General features: G+C 39.7%; 1 protein-coding gene across 4 annotated transcripts; it reads right to left on the bottom strand.

Moving 5' to 3' along the window:
• Window positions 1-1,965: 1,965 nt before the first annotated feature.
• On the bottom strand, window positions 1,966-23,248 carry LOC110175072 (coiled-coil domain-containing protein 171-like). Of its 4 annotated transcripts, none has more exons than XM_055156728.1 (26): window positions 23,173-23,248; window positions 22,542-22,686; window positions 21,027-21,234; window positions 20,638-20,800; window positions 19,591-19,760; window positions 18,741-18,887; window positions 18,168-18,260; window positions 17,887-18,047; window positions 17,283-17,463; window positions 17,067-17,136; window positions 16,862-16,959; window positions 16,468-16,557; window positions 14,780-14,971; window positions 12,750-12,893; window positions 11,666-11,779; window positions 11,163-11,297; window positions 10,481-10,790; window positions 8,698-8,802; window positions 8,411-8,556; window positions 8,130-8,273; window positions 5,842-6,021; window positions 4,301-4,446; window positions 3,833-3,887; window positions 3,631-3,753; window positions 2,997-3,149; window positions 1,966-2,168 (listed from the first exon to the last, which is right to left on the bottom strand). In XM_055156728.1, exons 2-26 carry the CDS (start codon window positions 22,664-22,666, stop codon window positions 2,103-2,105), a joined length of 3,519 nt encoding a protein of 1,172 aa, XP_055012703.1. In that variant the 5' UTR covers window positions 22,667-22,686; window positions 23,173-23,248; the 3' UTR covers window positions 1,966-2,102. The 4 variants fall into 4 exon arrangements, with proteins under 4 accessions (XP_055012703.1, XP_055012704.1, XP_055012702.1 ...); XM_055156729.1 differs by lacking the exon at window positions 23,173-23,248 and adding an exon at window positions 22,795-22,920 and having other exon boundaries at window positions 8,698-8,799; XM_055156727.1 differs by lacking the exon at window positions 23,173-23,248 and adding an exon at window positions 22,795-22,919.
• Window positions 23,249-25,728: the final 2,480 nt, after the last annotated feature.

Raw genomic sequence — 25,728 nt, 5'->3', positions numbered from 1 at the left:
AAAACGCTTTGCTTTAGAAACCGTAGTAGCGATACTGGCAGTGTTGCTGTTGAGGATTCTTGCCTTCTTGATTATAAATGTCATGACAGTGGCTCTGCCCTTATCCACCCTTATGTGCCCCATCGTTTTTGGAGGTCTGTGGTTCTATCTGCCCAGCAGCCTGGTGCTGCCTCTGCTCTTTCTGCACAGAGCTGGAAAACTCACAGGTTTAAAGAAATGGAAGGTGAAAGTATCTGCCCACTAACAAGAAGGTGCCAGATTCAATCCAATCCTTACTGTAGTCATTCCTCACAATTCTTACATTTAGTCAGAGTTTGAGAACACTTTAATATAGCTGTTGTAAATTCCCTAGTATAACTGTTAGTTCAGAGACTGTTTAATTAGTTTGTGCATTCTTAGACCCCTTTAACACTAAAACAGATCCACGTATCACCGTATCAGAAACAATCTGCGTCCACACAAGTCGTTTCTGTGTCTGCAATCAAAGCCTTCCCTGTCCACACAGAAACGCAAAACCACCTGAAACGGCTAGTCACGTGATAGACTGGTGTCACGTCTTCACAACATCCCGACGTCACATGAGCGGTAAAAACAAGGAAGTCCGAAGATGCAGCAGCTGATTTTGAGGCGAGGGAGATGGCATGTGTAAAAACAGTCTTTTCGTGGACCAAGACGAGGTTCAGTTGTTACTTAGTGTAACACTGGATTTTATATTTGTTTATGTTTTACAGAAACTAAACTTAAAACCTCATGGCTAATTTGCATAAACTAAGTGCTCAAACAGCTCACTATTGTGCACTGATGTGGTTCAGCTTCTGTCGGACTAAAGGACACAACTCAGTGGAATATGAGTGTTCTTTCTGTCCCAGAGGGATGTTCTGTTGATGGTGAGTTTGTTCTGTGCTTCTATTGCTTTGGAGATGGTTCATGTTAAACTTTTCAGAAATTATAAGGTCTATACGTAGGATCATATGCCTAGATCGTTTATATGAATGGACATATATTCTAGCCTTTTAGCTTTTGGGCACCGAATTAGCTTGTTTGCATAGAACTACATCAGAGTATCAGAGTTTTCAGGCGTTCACACGGTGCCAGATCAGATCTTTACTCAGATGAATTCGTGGGAGTTGGCGGCACCAGATCGTTCCATCTCTGGAGCTGCTTTCAATCAGATTAGTGTGAACGAGCACTGCATCCACAACGAAAATGACTCAAATACGTACTAGTGTGGACGGGGCCTTAGGCAGCTCACGGGTCCTTGGGAGCACCAAAGTAACACCGTTACTGGTACCATGGCAACACTGTTACTTCTAGCCTAACTCCTGTAACTTCATTTCATTACCTGTAACCAATCCAAGTCCACATCTGTGATAGAGGTCTACTGTATGTTTCTTTCATTGTTCTGTAATGTTCTGATGCTAATTAGCTTTAATAACTTGATTAATTTACATATTTTGGATTGTTGATGTAAACTAACAATGTATGTGTCATTTCAGTTAGTAATATTTAAATGTTATGTTAATTTCATGTCTATTGTGATTTTACTTATGTTATATGTTCCAATGTATATGAATGTAAATCTTTACTTGCCCAAAATAAATATATAAATAAAAAAAATTAAATAAATAAATGTTCTTATAGATTACCAGACAGACAAGAAAGGACATTAAAGCTCTACAAATCCATTCAAGTGTCCTCCTTCTCCCTCTGACCGGAGTATTGTTTGGATGAAGTGTCCCAGCACATCGCTCACAGTCTACAGTCCTACCTATTCCCAATAATATTGAAATATCTAAGTGACAAAGATGAGTTAAAGGTGCACTGTGTAACAACATAGTCCTTCAAATTTCGTTATCATGACAGACCTATGAATAAGAAATATTGTAAATAAAATGTAGACCTCTCATCGAGTTTAAGGTGTTGGCTTCAAATGAAGATGTAAAAAATAAATACATTAAAAAAAAATCATCATTATAAGTTTTATTTTGACAGCTTTTCTTTTTTTTTTTACAGTGTGTGACTGCAAAGACTACCTTTAAATAATACAAATAAAAGTAGTTTCGTTGGTTTTATGGAGGGTTTGGTCAGAAGAGGAAGGGTCTTCAGATAATCGCTACATTCTTCAACAAATCATCGCCAGGACCAAGCTGAGCTGATTCAATTTCCAGCTAAAAAAAAAAAAAAAAAAAGAGCACTGTTACTCTATTTTCTTGTATAGTGGTGACTCAAATTGTTGCTCCACTGTGTTTTTAAAATCCATTCACCTTCACTAGAATCATTTGGATAATTTCAGTCCTGGAAATGCCAATTTAATCAATTTCAAGCAGATTAATGAACACAAGAAGCATACATGTATTTAGTACACTTAAAGTACTTTTCACATACCGGATTTTAAAACTATAAGTCGCACTTTTTTTCATGGTTTGGGCGTTTCCTGTGACTTATAATCCGGTGCAAGTTATATATTAAAATTTTACACTGACAGCAAGAGGCTCTAGTCTTGCGTGTGAGTATCTGCTGCTCCTGTTCCTCCTGTACCACTGTCACTTCACTCTACTGCACATGTCTCCTGCAGAAAGAGCCTCTGTCCGAAACCGAAACCATCCTGTCGGGATTCAGAAAGGCCTGAATAATTCTAACTGGAACTAATGCTGGTATATATACTTTTTTTTAACTGGAGCTTGAAAAGGAGCAGGAAGAATTAAACTTATTTAACTCTCAATTCAAAAGTGTGAATAAAACAAAACACAACTCCAGGTATGTTTTTTAAAATAGATTTGTTTCAGGTGTTTTTGTGGAGTGGGTAAGACTGTTTTTAGTGGCAGGATAACTATGGCCATTGACATGCACTAGCCTAGCACCAGCGACCTCTGCAAATACAAGGACTGGATGGATTATTTCAAAAAGTGTCTCCACACGTCTCCAACACTCTGGATCACTAGGAAATGAAGTCCTATGTCCAAAATTCCGAACTGTCCCTTTAAAATATTTCTCACCGGGGTGAAGACCAGGTTGTGGCGGAGGCAGGCATCCTGTAGCTCGCTGCGCAGGGCGGTCACATGACTCTGGTGGGCGGAGATTTCCTGCTCCAGCCAATCAGCTCTGGAGGAGAAGGTCTGAGACAGGAGGGCCACGCTGGTCAGCAAACTCTGGAAATGGGAACAGGAAATTTAAGGTTCTTTTGATCTGGTTTGTTTTTAGTCATTGTTTGTGGAATGTTGTGCATTGTGGAACTTTTTGGTTGGGGATCCGTCACCTTCTTGTTTCTATGGCGATGTCACTGCTCTGCGTGAAATGTTCTGCAGTATGACATTAAACAGCTCTACCTTACATTTATTCAATTACAGATGGTTTTATAGCTCAGAAATACACAGTAAACAGACATTCTGACTGTGAGCGGGGTCTCCTCTCCACAGATCTGACCTGTAACTTGGTTTGATTTGGTCTCCAAGAAAATAGAAAGGTTTAATGCCATACTGTGAAACATTCCCAATAAAGCAATAACATAATTTGACGGAAAAGTTACACAATGCACTTTTAATAACATAATATTCAACATCAAACATTACAGCAGTTCTTATTTCACATAGTCTAATGACAATATTTAGAAACATAGTTTTGTCTTCCTACCTGACAGGCCGCTACACCTGGATCTCCCATGATGCTCTCTGTTCCGGTGGGTATCTCAGAAAATGTCAGGGGGTGGGGTTTAGAGCACAGAGGCCGATGTGATTGGACGAGACTTTCCCTGAACTGCAAAAAACAAAACAAAAATGATTAGTTTCCTCACTATGAATAAAAACATTCTGAAATGGGAAGGTGTATTTTTTACCTGTGTACAGCTCCTCTCTGCTGACCTCATCATCTCAATCAGCTGCTCCTTACGCCTATGAAAGAAAAAAGATGCAAAACAAGTTAAAGGTGCATTGTGTAACTTTTCTGGTGGAGGGTCCGTCAAATGGTTTTCTCGATAGAAATGTTATCGCTTTTGTCTGGAATGTTTCACAGTATGGCATTAAACGTTTCTATGTTCATGGAGATCAAACCAGATCAAGTTACAGGTCAGATCTGTGGAGAGGCGACCCTGCTCAGTCAGAATGCCTATTTTTCTGGGTATTTTTGAGCTATAAAATCTGCAATTGAATAAATGTAAAGTAGAGCTGTTTAATGTCACACTGTGGAACATTCCATTCACAGCAATGACATATCCATAGGAACAAGCAGGTGATGGAAGTTATAATGCCTGGTGGTCACATGACTGGAGCTCAGGCTGTGATTGGCTGCTGATATGAATTCATACTTGGTGTTGTTTTGTAGTTGGTCCTGCGTGTCACGAAGCCTCTCCTCCAGTTGCCGTTTCTCCTTTTGGACTACAGACAAGTGTTTACCCAGAATCCTCAGTGAGCGCTCTTTACGGGACACCTCACGACGGGCGTGTGAGAGGAGCTGAGAGGAGGAGGGAGTCACATGGTTAGAATGTTTTCATAGGTTTTTTGGAGCAGTTACTTTCCACAAGGAATGGAACAATATTCGACTTACCGTACTTTCCGCACTATAGTTTGCACTTAAAAGCCTTTAGTTTCATCAAAAAATGACTGCGTGCCTTATAATCCAGAGCACCTTATATATGAATTTATTGGGGTGTCTTTGTACGACTTTAGTAAACTACAAAACCGCTCCACTTGCAGCATTACGGCTCCCGTAGTCAGGAGCATCAGGAGTAATACATACTGTGATTCCTTTTAATATCAAAATGCACCTGTCAAGAGACACACTTATAACGCTCACTTTAAACTCAAGGCTGTTATAAAGTGAAAGTGTGAGCTGTGTGGAAGCAGTGGATGAGAGAAGGAGAACACACATTCACCAAGACAGAGAGACAGCGCCGAGCCACTTACACCACGATCTGTCAATGGATCGTGGACGCCTGGGCTAAGGATCAATATCAACTGTGGTCTGAGCTTTCACCAAGACCAGAATCATCACTGAACTGCCAGGGAACAGTAACCACACTGACTCGGATAATGACGAGAGGGATGTGGACGTGATGGACGCTGTAATCAAGCAACTGTTTGAACAATTATGACTTATTGTGAATACACTAACAATTTAGCGTCTCAGACAGTATTTTTTTTACGCGTTACAATTGAACAAAGTTGAGAGTTATTGTGAGTTTGACTGACTTATCTAACTGTTGTGTTTCGTTTAATGCACCTTATGTGAAAAAAGGTCAAAAATAGACCATTCAATGACAGTGCACCTTATAATCCAGAACCCTGTATAGTGCAGAAAATACGGTAATCTAGAATCTTCAACTCAATCTTTGCTCTTGTCATGAAGTAAGTGCACATTTTAAGGTTCTACATTATGCAAAACTGATTACTGTGAGCTTTAAGCCTGTTATAATGTTGTTACCTCCTCAAAATCAGACCTGGAGTTGTGTTTTGTTTCATTCACATGTTTGAGTAATCCTTCATTATCACTGTCTACATCTCCAAAGCTCAAAATGCTCTGTTCTACCTTGTGATGTCATGAAGCAGTAATTTTCAAGATAACTGCTACTTTTTACTTTTAGTTTGGGAAAGACTAACAATTCCATGACTGAAATCATCCAAATGATTCTACTGAAGGTGAATGGAGTTTAAAAACGCAGTTCCTGTATTACCACATGACATCACAAGGTGGAACAGAGTGTTTTCTGCAGGGTTTGTGTGTTAAACATGTGTGAATGAAACAAAAACAGCTCCAGGTCTGTATGTGACGAGGAAACAAGATTATAAGAGATGTAAAAAAAAAATTCTTTAATGATTGTGCAAAAGCAGTTTCACAGTGCCCCCTGACCTGTGCTGTGTGGTCATGTGCTTCCTGTGCTTTAGTCTTCTGAGTGTTGAGAGACTCCATGTTGTTTCTGAGTGTGTTAAGTTGTGAGTTCAGCTCCTTCATCAGCGCCTGTGTCTCCTGCTCCCGACACAGCGCCCCCTGGAGCTCAGAGCAGACTGCATCAAACTGCTCTGATGAGACCTGGACAAATAAGACACGTGGAAGGTTTTTCTAGACCACGTTTCAACCATACTCCCTACAACTGAACAACAACTCACCCTCATGTAACAGATAATACTCCCTACAACTGAACAACAACTCACCCTCATGTAACAGATAATACTCCCTACAACTGTACAACAACTCACCCTTATGTAACAGATAATACTCCCTACAACTGTACAACAACTCACCCTCATGTAACAGATAATACTCCCTACAACTGTACAACAACTCACCCTCATGTAACAGATAATACTCCCTACAACTGAACAACAACTCACCCTTATGTAACAGATAATACTCCCTACAACTGTACAACAACTCACCCTCATGTAACAGATAATACTCCCTACAACTGTACAACAACTCACCCTTATGTAACAGATAATACTCCCTACAACTGTACAACAACTCACCCTTATGTAACAGATAATACTCCCTACAACTGTACAACTCACCCTTATGTAACAGATAATACTCCCTACAACTGTACAACAACTCACCCTTATGTAACAGATAATACTCCCTACAACTGTACAACAACTCACCCTTATGTAACAGATAATACTCCCTACAACTGTACAACAACTCACCCTTATGTAACAGATAATACTCCCTACAACTGTACAACAACTCACCCTTATGTAACAGATAATACTCCCTACAACTGTACAACAACTCACCCTTATGTAACAGATAATACTCCCTACAACTGTACAACAACTCACCCTTATGTAACAGATAATACTCCCTACAACTGTACAACAACTCACCCTTATGTAACAGATAATACTCCCTACAACTGTAACAACAACTCACCCTTATGTAACAGATAATACTCCCTACAACTGTACAACAACTCACCTTATGTAACAGATAATACTCCCTACAACTGTAAAACAACTCACCCTTATGTAACAGATAATACTCCCTACAACTGTACAACTCACCCTTATGTAACAGATAATACTCCCTACAACTGTACAACAACTCACCCTTATGTAACAGATAATACTCCCTACAACTGTACAACAACTCAGCCTTATGTGACAGATAATACTCCCTACAACTGTACAACAACTCATCCTTATGTAACAGATAATACTCCTACAACTGTACAACAACTCACTCATGTAACAGATAATACTCCCTACAACTGTAACAACAACTCACCCTTATGTAACAGATAATACTCCCTACAACTGTACAACTCACCCTTATGTAACAGATAATACTCCCTACAACTGTACAACAACTCACCCTTATGTAACAGATAATACTCCCTACAACTGTACAACAACTCACCCTTATGTAACAGATAATACTCCCTACAACTGTACAACAACTCACCCTTATGTAACAGATAATACTCCCTACAACTGTACAACAACTCACCCTTATGTAACAGATAATACTCCCTACAACTGTACAACAACTCACCCTTATGTAACAGATAATACTCCCTACAACTGTACAACAACTCACCCTTATGTAACAGATAATACTCCCTACAACTGTACAACAACTCACCCTTATGTAACAGATAATACTCCCTACAACTGTACAACAACTCACCCTTATGTAACAGATAATACTCCCTACAACTGTACAACAACTCACCCTTATGTAACAGATAATACTCCCTACAACTGTACAACAACTCACCCTTATGTAACAGATAATACTCCCTACAACTGTACAACAACTCACCCTTATGTAACAGATAATACTCCCTACAACTGTACAACAACTCACCCTTATGTAACACTCGATACATTTGTATTACTTGTACATATACATTTTTATTTATACACAATTATATATGCCTTATTTGACACCTGTCTCTTGCTACTTTTGCTACTTATTTATTATTATTAACATTAATTTATTATTAACATTTATATTTTTACTTATACTGTGATGTGTGAGCTACTGTGTCCAAATATTTTCGCTTGTGGATCAATAAAGTTTCTCTAAGTTAGAACAGCATTGCATTCTAAATAATAAAAGTCTCCAGATCAAGTCACAATTCTCTTGAGAGGCGAGCAGCTAAAATCCTCTAACGGTTAAAATGTAAAACTAGTCACCATTTTGTTGGCTTCTTGCTCCCTCTTCTTCGCCGCTCGTCTCAGATTGTTCAGCTCTAGTCGTAAATTCCGCCTCTCCACTTCGGTCGAATGCAGTCGCTGGCTGAAATCCAGGAAGTGCTGCTGCAGACTGGATACTAGCTCCTGATTGGACGAAACCAGAGTAGAAATAAATTATGAAATTTGTTGTAATCTGGCTGTCGAGCTAACTAGTTATCCTATCAAACATTTTGTAAAATCTCTGTTTGCACTTAGTTCTAGGTCTGTACCCCAATACTTACTTTCATGTGAGGTTGCATTGTCGGCTGCCTCATTGGACAGTTGTGTTTACTCGTAACAGTCGCTGCATCTGATTGGTCGAGGAGGTGGTCCAGGAGGCGGGACAAACCGGACTGAACCGCTGACAGCACATTCTGGGGGGAGGAGCCTAAAGATAAGATATTTAAATTTTTCTTTTGGATATTTCATACCAAATAAAAATACTTTAATAATAGAGGAAAACATCTGCACTCAATCTGAATGTGAAAACCGTGGATAGGACCTTAAGGGCAGAGGGAAATAGTTTTACCGGAGAGCGCCCTCTGGAGGTCAGCCATGGAGGACAGCACCACAGTGGACAGGCCTTTGGAGCGGAGCCACTGAGTAAGACACATCTCTCGACTTTCTGTTCCTTCTACAGAAAAAGTACAACAATTTCATGTGAGCAGTTGATGACTTGCAGTATTTGTGGTATATAAAAAAAAAAATACAGCGTAAAATGGCAAGAATTATACATACTTTTGAATGGCAAAGTTTTTTTCTAACTGTTAAGACGATGACATTTTTGTTTTATCCTATTATCTGCGTTAATTAAAAGTTAGCGCACTATGTGTAAAATCCCTCAGTCATCCAAGTAGAATCTTGGCAAAAGGAGAAATTCAGTTTGTTGGTCGAATACATTTTGCAGCTCATCCAAGCTCCTTCTTCAGTTCTGGTCAAAATGCTGGTGGACACTGCCTTATATCTGTCTGCAGGAAGGAGCAAATTACACTGAAACTACTCTGAAACTAACACACCTACTTGTTTACAGGTTCTGTTAGTTAGCTAGGCCTACTGATGAACTTGCACTGAGTTTGGGGTCATATTAGCAGAATCATTCAATGCCATAATAGAGCTTTCAAACCTCTAGACCTGACCTGGCTATCCCTATTGCTTTCTTTGTTTGTTTTGATTTAGGTTTAAGGATGGAGTTGTAAATAGGATGGATGGATGGATGATGGATAGATAGATGGTGTGTGGGTCCTCCATTTCTGTTCAAAGATGGATTTTTTTTCCTAACATAGCTTCTTTAACTCCTCAGTCAAACCAATTCTTTTCTCTGGCTAAGATCTGTACCTCTCTGTCCTCAAATGAGTGGCCCAAGGCTTTTAGATGGAGATGTACAGCAGACTGAGGTCCACTGCTGCTCTCTCGTCTGTGTTGGTACATCCTCTTATGACATGGCCGTTTTGTTTCTCCAGTGTAGCGCTCACTGTGGTCTTCACAACACTGAATGGAGTAGACGAACACAGATGAGAGAGCCATAGTGGACCTCAGTCTGCCGTACATCTCCACCAGAAATTGAATTTCTCCTTTTGACACGGTAGTGCACTATGTAACATTTCTGGCAGGGGTTACCTGCTTATCCCGATGGAGATTCAGGGTTCCTACACTTTGCTTGAAATATTTTTTCAGGGCTTTACCAGGACATTTGTAGTAATGTTATCAACATGTGAGCCCAGTAATATCTCCACATTTGAATGGTACCTGTCAGTCTAGTGTTGCATTTCTAACACTGGAAAATAAGGGACACCTGTATATAACACCAAGTCCTGCCAACTAGGTAAGGTAAAAAGATGTAGGAGGGTTTGGGGTTTGTACATTTTGTACAAACTAGGTGTCATTTCCTGCATTTTGGTGGATTTTATCTAAAAAGAAAAAAGTGTGGAGTGTGGAGGTCTCAAGGACAAGTGGAGTGTGGAGGTTTCAAAGACAAAATTTACATTTTCCAGGATATCTTACCCTGTTTCTCATTTTACATGTCTGGAAAACAGCCTAGCTAAACAGACAATTATTTTCCAGGTTTTCCAGAATTTGTGATTATTGGATGTCACAGAATAATGGTATTAAACTTATTTATCTCTATGGAGACGAGCAAGTGACGTCACCAAGCCAAGTTATACAATGCAACATTAAATTAAGTTCAGAATATTTTTAGTGTGTTTATAGTTTATATCCAAATGACCTTTCAGATTTACATTTTGGTTCTTTAATATTTTTAATACTTTAATTTCAAGATGCATAATTTACCAGTGGAGTAAGAAATAACATACCATTTTGTCCTTCTTTTCTTGCTGTAGTCTCTCCACACAGTGACATACCCACAGCACTAGTTTCTCCCACTTGCACTCTGAACAGCACACAGCTTGTTTTTCCCAGCATGCACCACTTCCTCAGGGCCATCACCACGTTTAAGACCCGCCTCCACCTTCTCCGCGCTCTCTTCTTCTTCTGCTGCTGTGTGTCGTCCTCGTTGGCCTCCAGAGCTTCCACCAGTGACCTCACTTCCTGTTCCAGCGCATCATGTTCGGCCAAACGGCGACAGAGATACGCTTTCTGCTCTGAGAGACGCTGTAGACGAGTCTAAGGTCATGAACAATGTACAAAGAAGATAGAGATGGAAAGAAATGTTATTAGGGGAGTTAAAAAAAGACACAGTACATGATTTTAACTTTTGAGTATCGAAAAAACAGACACTAATTTATACTAAAACTAATATTGTCTGTTTTAGACAACACTAAATAGTAGTTATAAGTTGATCTCAGTCCAAAGTAGTGCAATTCCAGCTTCAGCCAGTGTTCTTGAGCAAGACACTTCACCAGATGTGCCTCCCGTGTGAGTGCAATCATATCTTTACCAAATATATTCAACCATAGATTTTTCCCAATTTAAGATACTGTCATATAAGTTGTACAGGGCAAACTAATATTACAAACTGAGTAACAAGTGTAGGACCTGTGTGTAACTGAGGGCCCCTCCCAGTAGAAGACACGCCCACTGGAACCTTCCTGATTGGTCACACAGAGACGAGAGGTCAGAGGTCAGCGAGGTCACATGATCCTGCAATGAACGGCAATCGGAACGGCTCGACTGCAAAACCAAAATAGCTTTGTAATTTAACTGGAATGTTATTAATATATGTTTCTGTCAGAAAAAATATGACATTGACCAAAACTATAATAATTAATAATAATAATAATAAATAATTACAGTTGACACAGCTCACACATCACAGTATAATACAATGACAAATAGAAAAACATATAAATGGTAATTCTAAATGAGTAGCAAAAATAGCAAGAGACAGGTGTCAAATAAGGCATAATTATATAAATGTATATGTACAAGTAAAAATTATATTTAAAGTAATAAAAAATATTTCTCAGTTATATTCAAGAAAGGAAAACAAAGCAAAGGTGATACGATGATTGAAAGTTTCAGTAGCTTGTGACTGTTACCTGCAGATGGTGCTGTAGCTCTGTCACTGTGTTTTGGTGTTTGCGGCTCAGATCAGCCTCTCGTCTCCTCACTTTGTCCTCCAGACGAGAGAGGACGCTCTGCAGAGAGGACACCTGGACCAGAACAGAGAGACAGGGTCAGTAATGGAGACATTTGTCACAGTGAGAGACAGGAGGACACTGGACAAACCGGTCTCCATCATGGACACTCCTTAAGATGGAAAAATCAACTATGGAAACCTGAAACCCCGAATTTAGTAAAGCCCTGGCCAGAACCCTGCGGAGGTGATACGGCGCTCGGGCTCATAACAGAGTCCAGTGGCCAGACGAGTTCTTCTGGACGTCCCTCTGTGCTACAGTGGCTCAGAAGATGGACCACGGAGAAACTAGGACTCCACAGAAGGAAAAGGCGAGGAGACCAAAAAGACCTCAGACCACACCAGACCAAAAATCAGAAGGTCTGATCATGTCTGTCCTGGTTTCATTCCGGGCTGGATCTGGTTTACTGGGTTAAGTCCTATGCTAAACCTATTTTAGGCCTGGTTAGGCCGGGGTTAATCCTACCCTAGACTGGGTTTAGGCCTGGTCCTACACCAGACCTAGTTTAGGCCGGGTTTAGATCTAGGCTAGATCTGATTTAGGCTGGGTTTAGTTTTAGGCTAGACCTGGTTTAGGCCTGGTTTCGTCTGTGAATTAATTTAAAAAAAAAAAGTTGTAGTATGGGTGCAGGTGTTAACTTAATAAAAATAAAATAATAAACTAAAAATGTAATGGAGATAGATCCATACAATGCCATATTGTGGAACATTTCAGGTTGCCTGATTTGTGGTGCCTGTATAGTCATTTGACCAAAACACAGTTAAAATTATTATATTTTAAGAAAAGATTACTACTACTATTATTTTTATACAAGACTTGAACTTTACAGGGAGATTTAGTTCATTCTTGATGCATTGCTAAAATGTCATCTGCATATCATTATTGACAAAGAAATGCTGAGTTAATAATTTATTCACCTGCCACATCTCACTTTTCAACTACAGTAATATAAAAGGATGGGAGAGCGTCTGAAGACATTTCTGACCTGGTGCTTGGCCTGGTGGAAGTCTGCGTTGATCTCCTCCACTCGATCGTTGACTCGTATCCACAGTTCATCCCAGGAGAGAGTTTCCATGATGCTTTGAGGCTGTAGACGCTGAAGGAGTGAGTGCAGTGAAGACACACGAGCCTGGTGAACACATTATAGGCAAGAGTCATAAAGGTTCATTTCTGTCCTATCTCTCTGACAACCACCAATTAGGAAAGCAACAAAAAGCCTTGAAAATAAGTCCACAAATATTGACCCTCTCTGCTGGATACAATGGCGTCTGCGTCACAGTGGAGAGAGAGGGGATAATGTATTTTGCTCAAACCCACCACAGTGTGATTAAATGTAAAGTAATGTAATAACAGGGCTCATACTGGGACTGCATCAAGGTGCTGAGGGAATGAGGACAAGGAAAGGACAACACAGCACCAGGTATGTCACAATTTAAATAATGTATTATAAATATAGTGTGGTCAAAAGTATCGAAAATCAGATACTAATCGATACTAGAAACTCATTTGAGAAGGTATCAATGCTAGAAAAAAAAGTCACATTCACAGGACAGAAGTGAACCTTTCCTGAACATCTTTAGAATGATCTTGAGCTGTATCAGTGTCGGCGTGTTCGCAGTGACACAGTTGTTCAGTCGTGTCTAGAAGTTGCACATTGCACTCGCTTTTTCAGTTCATTCCTCCGTTCTGTTCCTCGTCGGCGTGGAGTGATGAGTGTGTCTGTGGGTGTTTTTCGCTGTGCGGTCGCTGTCTGCTCTGTGCGTCTTTGCGTACTCTGCACTCTGGGACACCCGAGTGGATTCGTGTATAGGGCGCTCTGGATTGTGGGGCGCGCAGTCATTTTTTTAAGGGGTTTGAGGCTTAAGAGCGCACCCAATATCCCAGAAAAAACGGTAATATTATCATGTGGCCTTGTATCTGTGAGTTCCATAGTGGTCCATGGGCGTATACTAAACAAAGTATTATAATTTAATGTTGAAAATTACATTCTGCTGTTTTGTACTGTGACAACAATTTGGGAAATATTGAATTTTTCAGACTAGCATTGATTAGAATTGAGATTTCTGTTGTCCATGTCCAGGAGAATTGACAAAAAGACTGAAATATGAACTGATAAACACAAGAATCACATTCTAGGACTTGTTTACAGATCTTAAATGTAAGAGAATTTAAGTAATTTATCTTTCACGTACATCTCAGTTTAACATTGACACAAAAGTTATATTTACACCATGATCTTCCCTTGATAGACCATTGGCATACCACTATCTAAATTGTGGTATATTGCTGACTAACCGGTGTCTACTGGCCTTCATAGTCTCACCACTTGCTTTATAAACCTCCTCCTCCAGAAGCAGAGTCAAAGGGGCTTGAACACTCAAAGATCAGACTATGTTCTCTTTTGAAATCACACTATGTTGACTTTTCAAGTTCTCGTATTATTGATGGTAAATAAACTTCTCCTGCGTAAGACATCCACTTGGTCTCCAGGCTTTTACTTCCACCCTTTCTTGGATAAGCTGAAAACTTTGACAACATTAAGGTGCACTATGTAACTTTTTGTTTGGGGGTCCATCACCTGCTTGTTTCATTGCTCTGCTTGGAATATTCTACAGAATGATTTTAAACAGCTCTACTTCACATTTATTCAACAGGTGGTTTAAAGCTCAAAAATACCATGTGATTGGGGTTGCCTCTCCATTGATCTGACACGTAACTCTGGTTTGGTCTCTTTGACGATAGAAAGGTTTAATACCATACTGTGAAACATTCCAGACAAAGCAATAACAGCTCCATGGAGAAAAAAATCTGACGGACCCTCCACCAGACAAGTTACACAATGCATCTTTACCTACAGGGTAAGCGGATTTTTTGCAAAATAAAACAAATTTTGTTGTGTGTCAAGGAAATTATGATACTTCAAAAACTGCAGCCTTTCAAATTTGCTAATTGCGTTCATTCAAATTTCGATTTGACTGTGATAAATCTTGCAGCCCTAAACACACAAACACAGACCTCTTCCTGTTCGTGTTGGTGCAGTTTCACGCCATGCAGTTGTTCCTCCATTTTGTCTCGCTCTCGTTTCCTCTCGTCTCGTTCTCGCTGAAGCTCGGCCTGAAGCTGTCGGCTCACGTTCGCCCAATCACAGCCTTCCGTCTGCAGGCGGGACACTTCCTGCTTCAGCTCCTCTAACAACTGCTCAGACTCCTGTAAAAACAAAACAAAAAACATATGAAGAGTAGATTCTGCAAACATGGAAACTAGTTTTATTACAATTACTGTAACAATTATAAATCTGCTGTTTGGGGCTATAGAAATTCTTCGTATAAAGACTAAAAAGGAGGCGTGGTAAAAGCTCTCAAAACTATTCCATATCTGTGTGTATCTGACCCAAACTGTACTCACAAGACTACCGTATTTTCCACACTATAGATCACTCTGGATTATAAGGCGCACTGTCACTGAATGGTCTATTTTGGAACTTTTTTCACATATAAACTACACCAGACTATAAGGCGCATTAAATGAAACACAACAGTTAGATAAGTCAGTCAAACTTTATTTAACGCGTTCACAATAACTCTCAACTTTGTTCAATTGTAACGCATAAAAAAATACTGTCTGAGATGCTAAATTGTTAGTGTATTCACAATAACTCATAATTGTGAGAAGAATCCCTCAGTTGTCCAGGTAGAATCCATGAGGAGAAAATTCAGTTTGTCGACTGGACAAAAGTTAGTTTGGTTGAAGACGTTTCGCAGCTCATCCAAGCTGCTTCTCAAGAAGCAGCTTGGATGAGCTCCTTCCTTCGTTCCTGTTCTCCTTCTCTCATCCACTGCTCCCACGCAGCTCGCACTTTCACTTTATAACAGTCTTGAGTTTAAAGTGGGCGTTGTGAGTGTGTCTCTTGACAGGTGCATTTTAATATTAAAAGGAATCACAGTATGTATTACTCCTGATGCTCCTGACTACAGGAGCCGTAATGCTGAAAGTGGAGCGGCTTTGTAGTTTACTAAAGTCGTACTAAGACACCCCAATAAATTCATATATAAGGTGCTCTGGGTTATAAGGTGCGCAGTGGTTTTTTGATGAAATTAAAGGCTTTTAAGTGCACCCTTTAGTGTGGAAAATACAGTACCCCTGCAGAGGGAGCTCATGCAAAAACTACTATTTATGCAGAAAAAAGTAAAGGAAAAGTAGCATACAATGTATTCATATAAAGACTTGAAACTTATGAGTGTGCCTTTTTATACACAAAGAGCAAAAAATACAAAATCTTCAGCTCACTTCTCCGGTCTACAGTTGTCCCATATGAATCATTATTATCTAAATAAAATAATCAGTCACATTTATACCACTAATTTTGGCTGACTAAGACTTGATTGACTCATTAATCGACTAGATGACTTAAGGCCTATTGCTCTAGTGCTGTTACTACTAAAGTATGGAATAGCCTAAACTAAAACAACTGCTATTTATGCAATTTATTTATTTATTTATTTACTTACATACTACCCTCCCCCTGGAACTCACTCCCCTCATTACATCATTTTTAAACAAAAGCATTAAACCTAAAATAATCACTACCTTCAAGTCTTTTTAAGTTTAGTATTAGAGTTCAAATATTGTACTCATATTTAGCTCCAATAATACTACTACAACTATTACTACTACTACTCCATTCTGATGCCAGTGAAATGTACCTGTATTTGAGTCTTCTGTTGTGAGCTCAGGTTTTTCAGCGCCTGATTATCGTCCAGGAGCTGCTCAGAGGCGAACAGCAAATCCTCGATCTGAAAAAAGAACGATACACCCTCTAGTGGCCGTCCGGTACACAACTTCAGGAGCAAAAATTCACACAAGGTTTAAAGTGGAAACAAACAAAATCGACTTTGTTCTTTGCTAAAAGATGTATATGGTTGATGTGGCTGGAGTTTGCATGTTTAGTCCCACAGTATGAGGTGAAATAAGTAACTTTTAATAATTCTTAACATTTTTGTAATGGTTTGGGTGAGTGTATATGTTGAGTATAAAATAAATATTGATATCAGGGCAAAAAAACTAAAAGTGTACAGAGTAAACATCTTAGCTCCAGACCTGTTTCTTGGCCTCCTCTTGTCTCAGTTTCTGGGAGTGTAGCATTATTTTCAGCTTCTCCACCATCTCATCAGGATTCCAGTTTCCAGAATCCTCTTCTGCAGATACAACACAGAGTCATATGAAATGTAAAATAATGTAGGGTTAATGCTAAACTGGAAATAAAATGTGATTATATTTAAGAGAGATTTAGGTGGATAATTACCTAAATGTTGCTGTAGTGTTTCTTTTACATCTTGTACAAACGTTTTAAAGCTGTTTGCATTCTCTGTCAACTAAAAAGGAAAAAAAAAAGCACATCCATTATTTTATTATTTATTTTAAACTATTGTAATAACTTTGGATTGGGAGCACAGAACATAGCCAGATAGAAGAAGAGGGCCAAAGAGGAGATTTAAGGATGTATTGTTTTGTTATAAACCTTCTGTAGCTGTGATGCTGTGCTTTCTTGCAGTCTCCTTTCGTCTTCAAGTTGCTCCTTAAGGCACGATGTCATATGTTTCTCTGCTTCCAGGGCAACGTTGAGCTCAGAGGCCGACCGTTTTTCAGTCTCCAAAGCAGTTATCAGGTCAGATTTGCACTGTTCAAACTCAAGCTGCATCCTGGGAAAAAAATAATAAAATTAAATTAACTTATCTGAGGTGTAGCACTGTAATGTCTGAGTGTTCAACTCCAGGCAAATGAAGCTCATTGTGGCTAGCAGTTATAAGTGTAAATTAGTAGGTGATTTGTCTGTTATTAATGTTCATATCTTAATGTACAGACAAAATAGTGAAATAAAAACACCAGGATCATGTACAGCAGGTTAATATGAACATTTTAAGACCAAAATGACAAGCCTGACAGCAAGTTACAGAGAGATGTTTTCAATAGAAAGTGAATAGGAGCCAGTCTATGGAGCCAGAACTGGTCATGCTCACTTCATATTTGGAAGGCAGCAGCTAGCAGGTTAGCTCTGTCCATTGATATATACAGTCTCTGGTACAGAGACACTTCACCTGTACATATATGTGTGTATTATTGACCTGTGCAGTTGAGCGAGCGTCTGGCTGCTCCTCTGCTGCTCCTGCTCCCTCTTTTTCTCTGCCTCATGGATGTGTTCTTTCAGTTGTTCCACGCTGCACGTCGCCTCCTGCAGGTTGGACTGCTCCACTGCTAAAACCGCCTCCAGGTCCCTCAAACGCAACTGAAGAAAAAATTTATCTATACGTAAATCCCTCTTAGTGAATCACTTTGAAAGTGACATTTTACTTGTGTAGTCCTGTTTAGACCTGTGCCTCAGGCCCTAGTTTTACTCCTGGTTTACCTGGACAATCTCAGAGTTGAACTTGGATTCCAGGTGAGCAGCTCTTTCAGCCTCGATGTTTGTCTCCAAAGTCTTAATCCTCTGCTCCGCAAACTGTCCACACAAAGAAAAGTGTGTCTGAAATCAAAGTCCTTACAAACATTTTCAATAAGAAAACCTGCAAATATTTGTCACCCCCTGCTGGCAACAGAGGGGATTACATGCAGCCTCATAGCATAACTGCATATGAAACTTTGCCAAATTGACGGCTGATAGGAATGAATGATTTTACACCATAATACAACAAAAACACTCAAACAAACTACTTAAGACATTTTCCATTAAAAAATGTTAAAATGTTGCTAATATGGCAAAGAAATTCAATTTGTCAAGTGGACAAATGTTTATTTGGTTGGTTTATTCAACCTAATAAACTTTTGTCCAGTTAACAAATTGAATTTCTCCTTTTACCTTGTCTAAAGTTATTCAGTTGCGACTCCACAGTGACTCAAGTTGCAACTAAATCCAAATGTTAAAAAGAAAGTGGACATCTTTATAATTATTTTGTGTAAATATTTAATTGAAGCCATTTACCTCCTTGTCGGCCCGGAGACGTTTCTCTCGGTCGCTGAGGTAACGCACTTTCTCGGCATGACGACGCTTCACCTCCTGCTCCTTCTCCATCTCCTTCTGCAGCTCCTTCATCCTCTGCTCGCTTTGCTCCAACACCTGCTTCTGATCCTGAACAACAGCCAAAATATTGATAAGGTAATTGGTAGTTTTCAGATTCTAGAATACGGCTATGTCCTACTCCCAGATGCAAGAGCCAGGTTCTCCTATAGATGACATTGTACTTTGCCATGAAATATCCAAAGGGTAAACTCACAAATGTTGAACCTGGTACTTTCAATTAGTGACTAAACTCTAGAACTCACTGTACTATAACATAATTTTACATTTTAAGAATTTGCATTTTATCTGCCCCCCCCAAATGTATTAATTAATATTGTCCTATAGAATCCTGTGTTGTCTTCTGAAACCCAGCAATAATATACAACAATTTCATTTACAATTATGATTCAATAATACTTTAAGTTTATCAACATGTATTTGATTTTTTTATCTCTTTAAGCTGGGGTGGAGTGAAGATAACCTCGATACACCAAAGCAACATTCTTTATAGTAGAGGAGTTTCATTGCTTTTTAAACATAAAATAAATAAAAACTGACATTGTATTGGATCAATATTGAGATTACTTTAAACCAGACAAAACTAGAGCAAAAGAAGGACTTAAGTATCACTAAACAAGGACCTAACCAACATCAGCCAAGTCTAAACAGGAATGAGTAATGGGCAAATGGGCAGAACATGAACTAAACTGAGTATTAAAGCCAACAATCAAAGTAGGACAAAACTGTGACCTAAATGAGAGAGCGCTGATACCGTGAGCAGTGTGTGGAGTTGACTGTTGTCTTGACTCAGTCTCTGTATGAGCCCGTCTCGTTCCTCCACGTCCTGCTGCAGACTCCTCTGGTCCTGCTCCCGACCGCGCAGAGTCCGGTCCAGAGCCACGCGCAGGTCTGACAGGCTCTGCTCCAACTCAGCCTGACGATCTGAGAGAGAGACAGATTTAAAGGTCCTATATTACACAAAATGGATTCTTGAGTAGTTCAAGCATGTTATACTGTTGTTTCCTCATCAAAACATACCTGGAGTTGTACTTCGTTTCATTCCCATATGTTTGAGTAACCCTTTATTATTAGCCTGTCTACCTGTCCAAAACTCAAAATGCTCTGTTCCACCTTGTGATGTCATGAAATGGTAATTTTCAAGTTAACCTCTCCTTTTACCTTTAGTTCAGTAGTGACTGACAGTGAATGTGTATGAGAGAAGAAGTCAGTGCAGGGTTTGTGTGTTAAACATGTGTGAATGAAACAAAACACAACTCCAGGTCTGTTTTGATGAGGAAACACTATTATAACATAGCTCAGGAAAATGCGTAATACGGAATCTTTAAAGTGGTAATAATAGGTTATCTCTTTTTTTGCAGTGAACATGGTGCTCTAGTGGCATTCTTGACAATTCCTTGTATTTTTAAAGCACTTTTATTTATTTAATTTTCAGATTTGTGGTTTAAAACTGAGCGTGTATTTCCTCCAGGGACCACTGCATTTCAAGAAGCGTGTAATTTAGCTAATAGTAAGTACAATTATTCGCAATTACGGTTATAAAATGTAATATACTGTGATGTGAAGCTGGTGGATAATAGTTTAATAAAATGTTTAGTTTATCAGTAAATAAAGTGAACATAATAAGTTGTGTTCATGTTCAGAACATTGTAGACTCTTTACAGTTTGAGGACTTTTTCCATTCAAAACATATATTTTATACATATATATTACTTAAATTGTTAATCATTATAGCCTGGGTCCTCATTCTTTATTATTCTGAAACCAAAAGACAGACCCGACCCCTCCATCATTAAAATACCTGTGAGTGTGTCCCTCTCTCTCTGTAGGTCTCTGTTGGTCTGAGCCTCTTTCTCTTTTTCTCGGAGACAAACTGTGATCTGAAACTGAAGCTCCGCCCTCTCGGCTTCACCGCGCTCCACTGCCGCACGCAACCGGGCCAGCTCCGCTTCCAGAGAGCACACCTGCAAAACACCACGTCAGAACAGTAATGTATGTGATTGATCAAATTTCAATCACAATTATTGCTCTAATTGATTATTTTGTCTTTCCTGGTGCCTCACCTCTCTCTGCAAATAATCGTTTGAATAATTGTGATTTCAGTCATGATTAAAAAATAATTTCCCTTCTTAATCAATTAAAAAATGGACCAGTCTTACATATACTGATCCATGTGATCCCTGACTGTACCTGCTGGTTGTGTGCAGATGTCAACTGTAGTTTCTCATTTTCCAGACGGTTCATTCTCCACCTCAGCTCTCTGAAGACATCCTCCTCTGCTTCTCCTTTTAAACCCCCTCTCTTCTCTTTTGTTTTCCTTTCTTCTGTGTTACTGTCCCTTTTCATCTCTCCATTCTGCTTGTCTGAGCCGCATCGGGACAATAAAACCTCCTTCAGTCTGTGGAAAAGTTATTAGCAAAAAGTGCAAACATCAAAATCAAATTCTGCATCCAAAATCTTTGACTAAGATTAAAAAGTGGTTGCTTTGTGTGATACAAGAAGTGCTCCACAGTGTTTTTAAGAATACTGGCTCGAGCATCCCCCAGCTTGAAAGGGCCAGTTTGAGCGTCCCATTCTCTCTTTGGGCGTCCCCTCCTCTTTGGCGGCACACGGGTCCCTGCTGTGAGAGGAGAGACGTTCTCACCTGCCTCTAGTATGTGATTTATTGAGTTAGAAAATCAGCATTCTATATCATAATAAAATCAAATGTTGAGACCAAATGTTGGGCCTTGTTTTCTTTTTCTTTTTTCATGTTCCCCATGTTCTGTAGCATCTGCAACTGCAGACTTGGTTAGAAATATGAATTATTTCTTTACCTGCTTATGTTGAAGATAATTTGTAAGCAGCGCAACAAAAGAAACTTAAAAAGCTACAGAAATTGTTCAAAAATCATTCAGAATCACATTTAGGAAGGTCTTAACTATGTATTTCAATGAAATGCATCGATTAGACAAGATAAATAGAAGATAAAATCCTGAAATATTTGTGGCATATTTATTGAGAACACAGGAGTTTCTGAGTGTGCCTCACCAGTGGACTAATTCCTTGTATGTGTATTTTTTATTTTTTTTTATGTGTATGTTTATAGATTAACTAACTTTTATATAGGGTACAATTCATAAACAGGGACTTTCCAGCTGATTATCGTATTTAAACTCCATATACTTTCACTAGAATCATTTGGATATTTTCAGTCCTGGAATTGCCAATCTCTACTGAATTAAAAGGTAAAAGGAGCTATTAAAACTGAAAACTACTGCTTCATGACATCACAAGGTGGAACAGAGCATTTTGAACTTTGAAGATGTACACAGACTGATAAATAAAGGGTTACTCAAACATGTGAACGAAACAAAACACAACTCCAAGTACAGAGGGACTGAGGGATTTTTAGAAACATCTTAACTCCAGGTACATTTTGTAATATGGCACTTTTAACAATTGACATTTTAAATTTTACCAGATCTTGGCACAAGACAAAACCATAGGGGAAAAGAAGGACTCAAGTAAAGTTCTCACAAAACAAAGACTAACCAACATGAGTCTAGTCTAAACAGGACTGAGAATGATAGAAAATAGGACGAACATGGGCCAAATCAGGTATTAAACCAATCAAACTAGGATTTCACAGTAGTAACACGATCTGTGTACATCAGAAACGAAAACTCCAGCAGCTACGTATCAGGCTGTGAAGAAAACGCTTACCTCGTCACTTCTCCTGAGCTCTTGGATCTCTGCTCTGTCCCCCGGGGCTGCGTGCTGCTCCTCCCGCTTTCAGTGCGCCTCCCTCGGCCACATTCCCTCCCACGTCCCGCTGCTTCGCCTGGCATCTCCTGGGACGTCCTTAACCCTAAAAAAAAACCAAAAAAAAAAACAAACGCTCACTTGGAATTCATTTGTCAAGGCACTCCAGTAAATACAGACAAACGTTAAGATGCTGCCATTTCTTTTAGCTTACACTGGTATCAAGGGAGTTTGTTGCTTAGAATCGTCAAACTATCAACAAAACACAACCATCACGGCGTGTATTTTCAACCTAAATCCTGAGACATTTCTAGGAATCTTTATTTAGCTTTACAACACGTTTTATTGCTTAGAAACAGCGAAAAATGTCAAGATTTCCAACATTATTAACTGAGATTAACTAACTTAGTGCAGCAGGAAAGAACGCACGCACGCACACTTCCGACGTAAACATTGCACTTTTCGCCTACGTAAAAGCTTTAAAACACTTCATTTATGCGTCTTTTAAGATGTCGAAGCGTGTACGTGTCGTCTTACGTTAAAAACTCAACAAAACACTGTTAAAATCGGTAAAGTTGGAGTAAAAACTTACAGTAGGAGAAGCTAGGCACAATCCGTTTGAAACAGACGCCATCTTTAGCGTCCCTGCGTCACTTCCGTAGCAACTGTCTCCCGGGAAAAAAAGAGGATAGCGCCCTCTAGAATTTTAAGTATTTATTCTTACCTTAAATTTTACCTGTTGTGACATTTACAGATTTTTATTTGTGCTACTTTTGTATTTTCCATTCAGATCATAATATTTGACACATATTTTGTTTACTATATTTTTTATTTTATTTAAATCCATCCACCCATTTTCTTACACTTATCTAGGCCAGGTCACAAGGGCAGCAGTTTAGAAGGGACTCCAAAACTTCCCCTCACCCCAGACACTTCCTCTAGCTCCTCCGACGGGACCCCGAGGTGTTCCCAGGCCTGCCCAGAGACACATAGTCCCTACGGCGTGTCCTGGATCTTCCCCGGGGCCTCCCCCTGCTGGGACAATTCCCGGGAGAAATCCAGGAGGCATCAGGAGCAGGTGCCCTCCCCTCAGCTGCTCCTCTCGGTGTGGAGGAGCAGCGACTCTACTCCGACCTCCTCAAGTGTACCGTATTATCTGCACTATAGGGCGCTCTGGATTATAAGGAGCACTGTCACTGAATGGTCTATTTTCAAACTTTTTTCACATATAAACCGCACCGGAAAAACATCTGGGTAGTAGATTTTGCAAACATGGAAACTAGTTCTATTACAATTATACAGTAACTCTGCGGTTTGGGGCTATAGAAATTCTTGGTCAACTAAAGACTAAAAGGAAGCGTGGCAAAAGCTCTCTATCTGTGTGTATCTGACCCAAACTGCACTCACAAGATTACCGTATTTTCTGCACTATAGGTCACTCTGGATTATAAAGCGCACTGTCATTGAATGGTCTATTTTCACAAATTTTTCACAAATAAACCGCACCGGACTATAAGGCGCATTAAACGAAACACAACAGTTAGATAAGTCAGTCAAACTTTATTTAACGCATTCACAATAACTCTCAACTTTGTTCAATTGTAACGTGTAAAAAAAATACTGTCTGAGACGCTAAATTGTCCGTGTATTCACAATAACTCATAATTGTTCAAACAGTTGGGCGATTACGGCGTCCAGCACGTCCACATCCCTCTCGTCATTATCCGAGTCAGTGTGGTTACTGTTCCCTGGCAGTTCAGTGATGATTCTGGTCTTGGTGAAAGCTCGGACCACAGTTGATACTGATCCTTAGTCCAGGCGTCCACGATCCATTGGCAGATCTTGGCGTAATGTAACAGTTAGTATTACATTTATATTACTATTGATACTGTAATATCTGATTGCGCCATCTGGTGGCGCCCTTTTATTTTTATTATACTGTAAGGTCACAGGTCACTCGCTTGTTGCAACGCTGTGCGATGGACACACACCTCTGTGCTCTACAACTCAAGTAATGTGTGGTAATGTTATTAAACGGACTAATTTCTATTTCATGTATGATTCAGACTTACCGCTGTGGCATCGTACGGTTTCTAAATGTGTAATAAATCAAGTATCAGTGGAAATCATCAAGTCTTTTCTCAGCTATCCCAAAGCACATGTTAAGGGCTATAACTAACGCTCTCCGCCGGACCCCTACCACATGTTACAGTAAGTCGCTCGGCGCTGTCCCCCTGTCTTGGTGAATGTGTGTTCTCCTTCTCTCATCCACAGCTCCCACTTCCACTTTATAACAGCCTTGAGTTTAAAGTGGGCGTTGTAAGTGTGTCTCTTGACAGGTGCATTTTGATATTAAAAGGAATCACAGTATGTATTACTCCTGATGCTCCTGACTACAGGAGCCGTAATGCTGCAAGTGGAGCAGCTTTGTAGTTTACTAAAGTCGTACTAAGACACCCCAATAAATTCATATATAAAGGTCGTTTTTTGAAGAAATTAAAGGCATTTAAGTGTGTCCTATAGTGCGGGAAATACGGTAACTGAACTCCTCACCGTATCTTTAAGGAAGCACCCAGTCACTCTGTAGACGAAACTCATTTCAAACACTTTAGACTGCTTGTATCCACGATGTTGTACTTTCGGTCATTACACAAGGAGATCAAAAATATATAAGTGTTATTTTCATGGCAAAGAAAACCGTATCACTCCCTTCAGTGCGCTGTGTGTTTTGATACTGCCATTTTGAAACCTCCCAAACCTTCTCCCAGACCTGTTTCCTCATTAAACTTCTCCCTTTTGGTTGTTTTTGTCATTTGTCACCTGGATGTTCGTCTGAATTTTACATGAAACTAAACTTTTGCTTAAATGTGTCACTTCAGGGCCCACTTATTTTACTTGGAGCGCGGTGCATTCGTGTGTGGCTCTGAATTTAGGCCTCATTTGTATGTTTTTTCGACCCCCATTCTGCCACGATGCGTTCAGGGTCCCCCGCTCCTCTCCGCCCCTCAGAAAAATCTGTGCCGCAGCGGTTCTTTCTTTGTAGCGCATCCAAATGTTGTGTTTTTTCTGCTTTTGTCGTCAGGTTGAACTAGGACGTGAGGCAGGAGCTTCTGTGAATATTCATAAGGGACCGCCACAAAGCAAAAGC

This window comes from Boleophthalmus pectinirostris, unplaced genomic scaffold (assembly GCF_026225935.1).
Source record: "Boleophthalmus pectinirostris isolate CB_2022bp ecotype Guang Dong unplaced genomic scaffold, ASM2622593v1 HiC_scaffold_20, whole genome shotgun sequence".
Lineage (NCBI taxonomy): Eukaryota > Metazoa > Chordata > Actinopteri > Gobiiformes > Gobiidae > Boleophthalmus > Boleophthalmus pectinirostris.
Note: the sequence above shows the minus strand (reverse complement) of the source record. Positions and strands in the feature narration are given on the sequence as shown.